Here is a 12,177-nt window from a genome sequence, read left to right on the forward strand (position 1 = left end):
CAATGCGCCGCCAGGGACTCAAATCCTGCACTGCCAGACGTGTCCCCCTGTTGAAGAAAGTACACCTCCAGGCCCGTCTGCGGTTCGTTAGAAAGCATTTGGATGATCCAGAAGAGGACTGGGAGAATGTGTTATGGTCAGATGAAACCAAAATAGAACTTTTTGGTAGAAACACAGGTTCTCGTGTTTGGAGGAGAAAGAATACTGAATTGCATCCGAAGAACACCATACCTACTGTGAAGCATGGGGGTGGAAACATCATACTTTGGGGCTGTTTTTCTGCAAAGGGACCAGGACGACTGATCTGTGTAAAGGAAAGAATGAAAGAGGCCATGTATCAAAAGATTTTGAGTGAAAATCTCCTTCCATCAGCAAGGGCATTGAAGATGAGACATGGCTGGGTCTTTCAGCGTGACAATGATCCCAAACACACAGCCAGGGCAACAAAGGAGTGGCTTCGTAGGAAGCATTTCAAGGTTCTAGAGTGGCCTAGCCAGTCTCCAGATCTCAACACCATAGAAAATCTGTGGAAGGAGTTGAAAGTCTGTGTTCTCCAATGACAGCTCCCAAACATCACTGCTCTAGAGGAGATCTGCATGGAGGGATGGGCCAAAATACCAGCAACAGTGTGTGAAATGCTTGTGAAGAGTTACAGAAAACATTTGGCCCCCGTTATTGCCAACAAAGGGTACATAACAAAGTATTGAGATGAACTTTTCGTATTGACCAAATACTTATTTTCCACCATGATTTCCAAATAAATTCTTTAAAAAAATCAAACAATGTGATTTAAAAATCAAACAATGTGATTTTCAGTTTTTTCTCTCTCCACATTCTGTCTCTCATGGTTGAGGTTTACCCATGTTGACAATTACAGGCTTCTCTAATATTTTCAAGTGGGAGAACTTGCACAATTAGTGGTTGACTAAAGACTTATTTGCCCCACTGTACAATTATAACAAAAGTCACTGTTAAATTTTAGTAATCATGATGTAGCTAAAGATATTGATTGTTCTTTGATTGCACCAGATTATATGCGACAATATTACCAATAAATTTATATTATTTAAAAAATTGAGTTTTATTTTTGTTTCATCTTGCACGCTATTTAAAACGTAAGATTAATCACCATTTTGTAAGGGCGTACGTCACTATTAGTAAGATTGCCAATGGTCTCGGGTTAACTGGTATGCAAATGTGTTTGCAACATGTTGCAGCCATAAATTTCTCTGTTAATGATTAGTTGATAAAAACAATAAAATGTATCAGTTTGAATATTAAATATCTTGTCTTTGTGGTGTATTCAATGAAACATAGTTTGAACGTGATTTGCAAATCATTGTATTGTTTTCATTTATGTTTAACACGTCACCCCAACTTCATTTGAATAAGGGTTGTGAAAACAAGTTCGTACTCCAAGATTTTGTAAAATTTGATTTTGTTATACAATTTGAATTCTATGCAGTAATTACCGTATTGGCCCGAATATTATATTATACATATATTATTATTATATTGTATTGAAATAAGATTAAAAAGTGGGGGTCGTCTTATATTCGCGATCTAGACGTTATACCCATTCACGACACTAGATGGCGCCAGATATCATTGAAGCGACGTTCTGTCATGACAGATCTCAGCTACTCTCAAGTTTAACCAGTTTGCATTATTTTATTGCAATGTTTTTCCTTATTCAGATTTGTTTCAAGACTACAGTTACAGTAAGACTTCACTTTAATCATTAATGCAGTTATTGCAATTTTGTTGTTTTATCACAATAGATTGGTTTATTTACATTTCAAAAACCAGAAGCTTTTCATTTACCAATGTGATTGCACTTTAGTTTACATATTTAAATGTTTAGATATTAAGATTTGAATGAGGCAAAATAACATGCTTTTTCTCTCAAATATATTGTTATAATCATTTGTTTCAGATATACTGTAATTACTTTCTGTATAAAAATTAATTTGGTGTTCAAAAAGTCTTTTTACAAACTTGAGTCTTGAAAAAGAGGGGGTCGTCTTATAATCACGGCTGTCTTATATTCGGGCCAATACGGTATTAGTTAGCAACTTATCTGAAAATATTGAATTCACCCATTAAATTTAAAAGTTAAAAACCGAAAAAACAAAACAAGTCCACTTTCCATCATGAAGTTTCTAACCTCACGTTGCGTTGTGGGTCATGAAAATGTGAGGCTGTTCAAACTTCAAAAAGTTCAAACCTGAAAGATACAAAAACACTTTGGAGCCCACTTATAGGTGTCAAGTGTCATAAATAATCTGACAAGGCATGTTGAAACAGAAGTTCTGCGTTTTTTTTTTTTTTTTTTGGGGGGGGGGGGGGAGAAATAATTGAAGCAAAAAAAGAAAAGGCGCTCACCTGCTGCTGATTTTACCTGCTGAGGCGGGTGGAGAAATTTGTGTTGCGGCCTAAACAGACGGGTGGTGGGTGCCGCAGTGTCAACACTCGCATTTGACTTGGAAAGCGTTCTTACCCGCATGCGGCGGTCACGGACCGTTGCTCCAGGAGAAGGAGAGGGGGATTATGTGTGTGTGTGTGTGTGTGAGAGAGACGGGGATGGGGGGGGGGGGGGGTTCTTGTCATGTTTCTTTTGACCGTATGTGAACCACATCACAGGGGACGTGACCGTGACACACGTGCAGGCCATGAAAATGTATTTTCCTGAAAGGGGGGCACACAATCATCAATGGTGTAAGGTGGAGTGTTAAAGGATTTCAAGATGAGGCTGCCTGTCACCTTAACCTGTATCTCAGACTTCTGAAGAAGACTGTGTATTAAACAGCTCAGCCTTTCCTGCCAGAAAAGCTGAGCTTTATTTTGGACATTTGAACTTGCAAGATTGGTACATTGACTTCTTTTTAACACAAGCTTAGAACAGGCGCATTTCATTCCTAAATGGGTGTGCTCACTTTGCTTGGTTTTTAGGTCAAATTAATGGAGGAAGATGTTTTGAAATGCTTTGTCTTAATATCATTTTTAGATACCACATTAATCTGCATTTCACTCAGTGTGTGTAGTGTTTTTATGTTGTTGCAGATATACAGTGGGGTAAATAAGTTTTTAGTCAACCACTAATTGTGCAAGTTCTCCCACTTAAAAATATTAGAGAGGCCTGTAATTGTCAAATGGGTAAAACTCAACCATGAGAGACAGAATGTGGGAAAAAAAACGGAAAATGACATTGTTGGATTTTTAAAGAATTTATTTGCAAATCATGGTGGAAAATAAGTATTTGGTCAATACCAAAAGTCCATCTTAATACTTTGTTATGTACCCTTTGTTGGCAATAACGGAGGCCAAACATTTTCTGTAACTCTTCACAAGCTTTTCACACACTGTGGCTGGTATTTTGGCCCATTCCTCCATGCAGATCTCCTCTAGAGCAGTGATGTTTTGGGGCCGTCGTTGGGCAACACGGACTTTCAATTCCCTCCACAGATTTTCTATGGGGTTGAGATCTGGAGACTGGCTAGGCCACTCCAGAGCCTTGAAATGCTTCTTACGAAGCCACTCCTTTGTTGCCCTGGCTGTGTGTTTGGGATCATTGTCATGCTGAAAGACCCAGCCACGTCTCATCTTCAATGCCCTTGCTGATGGAAGGAGATTTTCACTCAAAATCTCTCGATACATGGCCCCATTCATTCTTTCTTCGACACAGATCAGTCGTCCTGGGCCCTTTGCAGAAAAACAGCCCCAAATAATGATGTTTCCACCTCCATGCTTCACAGTGGGTATGGTGTTCTTCGTATCCAATTCAGTATTCTGTCTCCTCCAAACACAAGAACCTGTGTTTCTACCAAAAAAATCTATTTTGGTTTCATCTGACCGTAACACATTCTCCTAGTCCTCTTCTGGATCATCCAAATGCTCTATAAAAGAACCGCAGACGGGCGTGGATGTGTACTTTCTTCAGCAGAGGGACACGTATGGCAGTGCAGGATTTGAGTCCCTGGCGGCGCATTGTGTTACTTCTGGTAGCCGTTGTTACTGTGGTCCCAGCTCTCTGTAGGTCATTCACTAGGTCCCCCCGTGTGGTTCTGGGATTTTTGCTCACCGTTCTTGTTATCAGTTTGACGCCACGGGGTGAGCAGGGAGTTGAAAGTCCATGTTGCCCAACGACAGCCCCAAAACATCACTGCTCTAGAGGAGATCTGCATGGAAGAATGGGCCAAAATCCCAGCAACAGTGTGTGAAAAGCTTGTGAAGAGTTACGGAAAACGTTTGGCTTCCGTTATTGCCAACAAAGGGTACATAACAAAGTATTGAGATGAACTTTTGGTATTGACCAAATACTTATTTTCCACCATGATTTGCAAATAAATTCTTTAAAAATCAAACAATGTGATTTTCCGTTTTTTTTTTCTTCCACATTCTGTCTCTCATGGTTGAGGTTTACCCATGTTGACTATTACAGGCCTCTCTAATATTTTCAAGTGGGAGAACTTGCACAATAAGTGGTTGACTAAATACTTATTTGCCCCACTGTAGACGTAGGTCAAACAAAGGTTTTTTGGTCAGTCGGACACCATTTGTTTAATATTGGTTTAGTTATTTTTTTATTTTAAAATTCATTCATTTGTTCATTTTTTTCAACATAAATTAAAATTTGTATTTATTTCAACATTCCTTTATTTATATTATTATTTATTCATTTCAAAATTAATTTAAGCAGTATTTCAAAGTTCTTTTATTTAACTTAATTTCATTTTATTCCTAAAAAAAATTGTAAAGTTGCCTTAAAGAATTCCTGGTAATGACATCTAATGCAAGTAGTTGTCTATTTTCCATGACATGGAGCAGAATACACCCCAAAATGTCCGCCTAGACATTCTCCAATAAATCTTAAGTGGCCACCGGTTAGTTGCCTAACTATGCCACACACGTGAATAATATTAATGGTTAAAATGGCGAGTGTCAAAGCCTGTCAACACACACGAGTGAAATATTACAGAGACGGCGGATGAGGCGTGGAGAAAGGAAGATGCGAGATTTACGGGGGTGGAACCATGGTGTGTGGGGAATTTGGGTTAAATGAGAAAAAAATAAAGACGCTGCCAGTGTCCGCGGAGTCTTTCACACCATTAGCGGTGATGGACGTTCAGTCCATTTTGACTGGGATGTTTGGCAGCAATCGTTCGCTGCCAGGCCTCTCAGTAAAAATGGATTGGATGTCCATTGCCGTCAATGGCAGCGAATTAGTTGAAGGGTCTCCTGAACCTTTGCAATAAAGTTAAAATTTTACAAGCTTTATTTAAAATATGCAATTTTTACAATTGATCAAATTCACATTTGATTTGTAAAAATGTAAATGAAATAGAGGAGGACATCTGATTTTTCCATCACCACCAATGTAAAAAAAAAAAAAAATGTGCTTGAAAAAAAAAATAACACCACGATGTGGAAAAAAAAGTGCTCGAAAAACACCCAAGTGACAGAAACAAGTGTTTAAAAGTGTCTTTTTTAATTCTTTAGCAAAAGATACAGTTGTTTTTAAAAGGAAATTAAAGATTGTCTAACTCACATTTGGCAATAAAAATGTATCAGTCATGCAAAAGCTAAAAAGCAAGAACTGGTGCTCCCTGTCTACAGTATATGTGTGTTTATATAGTTTTAAAAACACTTAGAAAATGACTACATATTTATCAAAGAAGCTAAAGAAGCTTTTTTCTTTTGGGTCCCAACATTCATTGTATGAATCACAGTGCAAATATAGATATCTGTGTATTTGAGATGTTTCATGAAAAAGTGATCACAAAAAGCTTATCTCCTTGAAATATATTTACTTACATTTAAAAACTACAATCACTTTTTTAAAATACTGACAGGTGTTTCACAAGTATTGTTTGAGGTAAAAAAAATGCAAGTGGACCTGAAAAACTGCATTTGGATTCATATTGAATAAACTTCATAAAAAGAAAGAGGACTTTCTGCTAAAAGCTATATATATCAAAAGGCACTTTGTTTGTTGTGGTTGTCATGTCTTTACCAGTTCCTCTGGAGCCATCCAGATACATACTCATAGACGAGCAGCATGACAGCGCCCCCTGTGGTGAAAATAAGTCAGATATTGGAGAATGTGTTCGATGAAAAAAAAAACAACAACCAAAAACACGAAACGTAAAGGGTACCTGGTCCGAGTCTCATGATCTTTGGCACCAAACCCTTATAGAGTGCCAGGTACCTACAGAATCACATAAAACACGGTGCCATTAAAACAGCATCTTTGAAGTTCTACAAATACATACAGTATTTTTTTAGATTATAAAATGCAACTTCGTTCTCCCCTTCGAACCCTGTGGCTTTAACAATAATGCAGTTTATTTGTGTTTTTACAGGTTAAGTGGCATCCATGGCCAAAGGTAAATGTTCATTTTGGTTAACAGTTAAGAAGCGTCATTGTGAAATTGCCACTTTTGGTGTGTTCGGAGTATTTACTTAGTAGTGTCGGTGTTCTGCCAGACGATTGTACTTTATCAGAATAACATACCAGTATGCCATTCTGACAACTACGTCTATCGTGAGAGCAATTAAGTAATAAAGTAATCACAGCAGCATTCTACTTTTGCAACAACGATGTTCTATTAGGTGGCTCATTTCTGAATTCGAAGATAATTTACGTCCTTTGCTTCACATTTTAATTCATTCACACAAGACAACCGTCAATGTTTTTTAAACTTTTTGTTTTTATTGTGGGCTTGTACAATTGGTCAGAGAAGCATTCTCCGTATACTACGACAATGTTTTAGTGATTACCAGAGTAGCATTCCTCTGTATGCCACGACGATGTTGTAATAATAGTCCTTCTAAAAAAAATGAGCATATTGTGATAAAGTTAATTATTTTTCGTAATGTACTGATAAACATTAGACCAGGGGTGTCCAAACTTTTTGCAAAGGGGGCCAGATTTGGTGTGGTAAACATGTGGGGGGCCGGCCTTGGTTGACGTCCTTTATGTTGAACAATATATTTAAGCAAATTTTAGCAAGCCATTATGTGTGTCACATTTGCTTTTTTTTTTTTTTTTTTTAATTAATAATTTCAACAATCTTGCAACTAGCCTTTGTGGCTAAGCTTTTGACTCTCGGGCTCTTGCGAAACACTGCTGTTGTAACATTAAATTAGCTTCAAGTTGCTTCAATTTCTCGCTACGTATGTTCCCTCTAGTCTTGTCGTACATGTCGGCGTGTCTTGTTTGGTAAAATCGTCATACATTGAACTCTTTAAAAACAGCGACTGTCTCTTTGCAAATGAGGCGGACACAGTTGTTTCGTATTTTAGTAAAGAAATAGTCCAATTTCCACCTATCCTTGAAGCGTCGGCCGTCACAGTCAACTTTCTTTTTTTTGGTGCTTGTCGCCATTTTAGAAAATTGGGAGTAAAAGGTCACACGGGGTAATGTTGCTTAGAGTAATGTTGCTTTTTAGTGTGTAATGCATTCGTAATTTAGTTTAAAGGTATATTTAGCCGTTTTTTGTGGAAATATGTGTTTGAACTATTTGTTAACAGCATTGTAAAAAAACGTTGGCATTTCATAGCATTTAAACTAGCGGACTTTTGCTATGTAAGTTAGCCAATTATTCTTTTGATGTACATATATTCTCATTTACTTATCTATTTTTTATACCGTTTGTGGCTCAGGTCAGGTATTTAAATTTTTTATGTTCCTTATCCGATTACTCGATTATTCGAACTAACTTGTTCATTGGTTAATCGACCACTAAAATAATCGATAGCTGCAGGCCTACTATATATACAATTACAGTGGTACCTCGACATATGATCGCTTCGAAACACGATCTTTTCGACATCCGGCGTAAAATTTGACTCACCATTTGTTTTACATCCGACGACATGCTCGAAATACGACGACATGACTGCACCGCAAAAAAACGCACGAAGGATTTTCTTGTGTGAGATTTAACACAGGTTTCAAAAAAAGTTGGTACAGTTAGTGAAACAAGGAAAAAAGTGACGCTTACCTTTGAAATGAAGATGCAAATTATAGAGGAAAAAAGTGATGCTTACCTTTAAAATGAAGATGCAAATTATAGAAAAATACGAGCGTGGGGTGCGCATTTGTGAACTGCCTCAACAATACAGCTCCACGGTCCTCTTCCGACCACTGTTCGCCAGTCTTTATAAGTTAAGGTGACAATTATTATCATGGTAACATCGCCAAGGAAATCGCCAGCTTCGTCACGTTTTTATCATTTATTTAAGAATTTATCCAACACAAAAGGCCCATTTATGGAGATAGAATAGTGCCAAAAGAAGTGAAGTTGTAAAATGAAAATTATCCTTGTAAAATGATAAATTTTAACTTAAAACAAACAAAACACTTGTATTTCCAAATTTTGCGTTGTAAAATTAACATGAAAAAAACACGAAGGAATAAATTGTTCTACAAGTTTTTTTTTGTTCTACAGGTGTTTTTTTCTCACTATGGGTTAAAAATGACCAATTACAAGTGCACAAGTTTTGTAACATTCTTGTCGAGTTTTACGAGCCAAAAAGTTACTTGTAACCTAGTTTTAAAATAAATAAAAAAATCCCTGTAAAATGAATAATTTTAACCTGTAAACCAAAATAAAACAACTTGTATTTCCAAATTTTGCGTAGTGAAATAAACATGAAAAAAAACACAATGTAAATTTTTTTTTCTACAAGTTGTTTTTTTCCGTTTGCAAGTGATTTTTTTTTGTTCTACATGTGTTTTTTTTCTTTGCTACAGGTTAAAAACCACCAATTACAAGTGCACGAGTTTTGTCTCCACCTTGTCGCGTTTTCAGAGACAAAAGTCACTTGTAACCACAGACGAAAAAAAACTACTAGTACATCCATCCTTGTACGTTAAAAAAAAAAAATACTTGCAAACAGAAAAAAACAACTTGTAGAACAATTTGTTCCTTTGTGTATTTTTTCATGTTTATTTTACAACGCAAAATTTGGAAATACAAGTGGTTTTTTGTTTTGTTTTACAGGTTAAAATTAATCATTTTACTGGGATTTTTTAAAATCTTAAAACTAGGTTACAAGTAGCTTTTTGGCTCATAAAACTCGACAAGAATGTGACAAAACTTGTGCACTTGTAATTGGTCATTTTTAACCCGTAGTGAGAAAAAAAAACACCTGTAGAACAAAAAAAATACTTGTTTAAATTTTAAAAAGTTTAAATTTGTGATTTTACAGGGATAATTTTCATTTTACAACTTCACTTGTTTTGGCACTATTCTATCTCCATATCATTGTCCTCCGCAGTTGACTGTGCTCTCAAGAAAACCAAAGTATTATCTCTACCGCACCGACCTATCTCTCGTCAGCCCCGTGGTGCGTTCAGGTGCAGCAAAAAGTGTGTGCCACATTACAGTCCGATTCGTTACATTATTTACAGGAATCATTATTAATTATTATTATTATTGTTGTTATATTATTCCGATTTTTATTCATAACTTATTTGTTTTGCTATGTTTAATTGCTATTTGTAATAGTACCAGCAGTATTTATTAAGGATTTAGTGTAGGTTTTTGGGCTGGGGAACGAATTAATGGAATTATAATGTATTCCTATGGGAAAATCCTGCTCGACATACGACCATTTTGACTTACAAACAAGGTCCTGGAACGAATTAACTTCGTATGTAGAGGTACCACTGTATATGAAATTTGGCTGGCGTGGCTTATAGTCAGGCGAGTTCTATAGTGCAGGATTTTCAGTACACTGGTACCTCTACATACAAACTTAATTCGTTCCAGGACCTTATATAAGTAGAAATGGCCGTATGTCGAGCAGGATTATCCCATTCGAATACATTATAATTCCATTAATTCATTCAACAGCCCGAAAACCTACACTAAATCCTTAATAAATGCTGCTGGTGCTATTGCAAATAGCAATTACACAGAGCAAAACAAACAAAAAAAAAAAGAATAAAAATCAGAATAACAATATAATAATAGTAAAAATAATAATAATGTCTGGAATAATGTAACAAATCAGGTTCTATTGTGGCGGATGTGTTTTGCGTGGTGTACCTGAATGCACCGCGTGGCTGACTTGGGAAAGAGGGACTTTTTACTTTCACTTTGTTCAGCTGCGGCAGACAGTAGACATGTTGTGTTGCACAAGTTCTGAAATAAATGATTAAAAACCTGACGAAGCTGGCGATTTTTTTGGGGCGATGTTACCACAATAATTGTCACTTTAACTAATAAAGACCTGCGAACGGTGGATGGAGGAGGACCGTCATTCTACGGCCGTACTGTCGAGCCAGTTCACGGACGTGTGCAACACACTCATATTTTTCTATAATTTCCATCTTCATTTCAATGGCAAGCCTCACCTTTTTCCCTTTTTCACCACCTGCACTAACATTCTTGGAAGCCATGTTGATTTCTCTCACAAGAAAATCTGCCGTGCGTCCGTCTTGCGGGAAAACAAAGAAACCGCGGGGCTGTCATATGTTGTCGTATTTCGAGCATGTCGTCAGATGTAGAAACAAACAGCTAATCAAATTTTACGTCAGATGTATAATTTATTGATTTTTAGTCACTGCTGGCCCTCCCAGTTAAAAAGGATTGGATATCTACGCTGTAATTGGCAGCGAATGAATGAAAACCTTTGATAAACACTGGCCTCGCCAACTCTGGATGATGAAGGAGTACGTGGTTTAAAAATCTTTGTAAAGGCTAATCTAGATGGAGGCGCGCCATATCTTTGGGGTGTTTAAGGGAGTGCGTCTTTCACGCTGTCAGTTCCTCGGCGGGGATCACTTTGTGGCCGTGACGTTTAATATGTTCAAGGTGAGCGCGCAGCGCGGTGCACCCGTTCCTTGCTCTGCCGACAGCTTTAATAAGGCTGGAGCCACTTCCTCTCTCGGCCCCGCGTCTGATTAGATTGACCCGAGGAGTGAGCCGTGCCTCGTTAGGGTGCGCTTAACGACGTCCCCCACGGGGAACACTAATTAGCAGGCACTGTGTTGTGTTAGTAGATGGGGTAGCATGAACAGGGAGCGATGCGGACTGGTCAGAGCCGTGGGTCAACATTTTGATGCACTACTCCGCTGTTGTTGTCAGTGCCGACAAAAGGTCAGTCAATGGCGAATCATGTGTCAACTTTTTGTACAATGTAGTGCTGCAACGATTAATCGATTAACTCGAGTGTTCGATTAGAAAAAAAGATTCAAATTAAATTTTTTTGCTTCGAGTATTCGTTTAATTAAAGTGGCGTTTTAATGGCTTGTTTTGAAAGTGTTTGCATCGAGTTTTATTGACTTGGTTGGATACATTGCCCTCTAGTCTGCCTCATTTCACATGGCTGAATCCAGCTGCTGCTCCATGTTAAGACCAACATAAGCCAAGTTTTAGTTTGAGCTGATGTTTTTTTAATGCATTCATAACTTAGTTTATAGGAATATTTAGTCGTTTTTGTGGGAATATGTGCCCCAGCCATTTGTTAAACGCATTGTGTAAAAAAACAAACAAACAAACAAACAAAAACAAAAAAACGTTTTATAGCATTTAAGCTAGCGGAATTTTGCTATGTAAGTTAGCCAATTGTTCTTTTGTTGTACATCTTTATTTTTTTATACAGTTTGAGGCTCAGCTAAGGTATTTTAATTTTTCATGTTCCTTATCCAATTACTTGATTATTCGAACTAACTAGTTAATCGATTAATCGACTACTAAAATAATCGAGAGCTGCAGCCCTAGTACTAAAAATAACACTTATTGTTTATATTACCGTAATTTCCCAAATATAAGGCACACCCGTGTCTAACGCGCACCCCAAATTTACTTGTAAAATCTAGGGGAAATTATTGTACCCGTGTATAATGCGCACCCTAATTTCAAACACCAATAAATAGAAGAATACAAGAATACAGAGCTTGTGTACAGATACAGAAAGGTCATTTTACTGACTGGTGAAACACAGCACAAGCATAGCACATTGGTAGTTTAAAACATTACCGTAAACTGACAATATGCACGGTAATAATATGATCTGACAACTTCTTCAACTTACCAGAATCCAGGAGAAAACAAAACAGATGTAACTTTTCTTTTAAAGGCTGCTGTATAATTTGCTCGTTTCATCATGATGAATGAATGTTTCTTCCATGGATTGATACGGTAAAATAAAAGTGAGGATTTA

General features: G+C 37.2%; 1 protein-coding gene across 2 annotated transcripts in view; it reads right to left on the reverse strand.

Annotated features, from left to right (window-relative positions):
* Window positions 1-5,364: 5,364 nt before the first annotated feature.
* Window positions 5,365-12,177, reverse strand: part of slc25a21 (solute carrier family 25 member 21) — a 233,143-nt gene continuing 226,330 nt past the window's right edge. For both annotated transcript variants that reach the window (XM_057859120.1, XM_057859121.1), the window contains 2 exons: window positions 6,156-6,208; window positions 5,365-6,071 (listed from right to left, as the gene is read on the reverse strand). In XM_057859120.1, coding sequence (XP_057715103.1) covers window positions 6,010-6,071; window positions 6,156-6,208 — 115 coding nt within the window. In that variant the 3' untranslated portion in view covers window positions 5,365-6,009. The remainder of the gene's footprint in view (window positions 6,072-6,155; window positions 6,209-12,177) is intronic.

Source organism: Corythoichthys intestinalis, chromosome 15 (genome assembly GCF_030265065.1).
Source record: "Corythoichthys intestinalis isolate RoL2023-P3 chromosome 15, ASM3026506v1, whole genome shotgun sequence".
In the NCBI taxonomy this organism is placed as follows: domain Eukaryota; kingdom Metazoa; phylum Chordata; class Actinopteri; order Syngnathiformes; family Syngnathidae; genus Corythoichthys; species Corythoichthys intestinalis.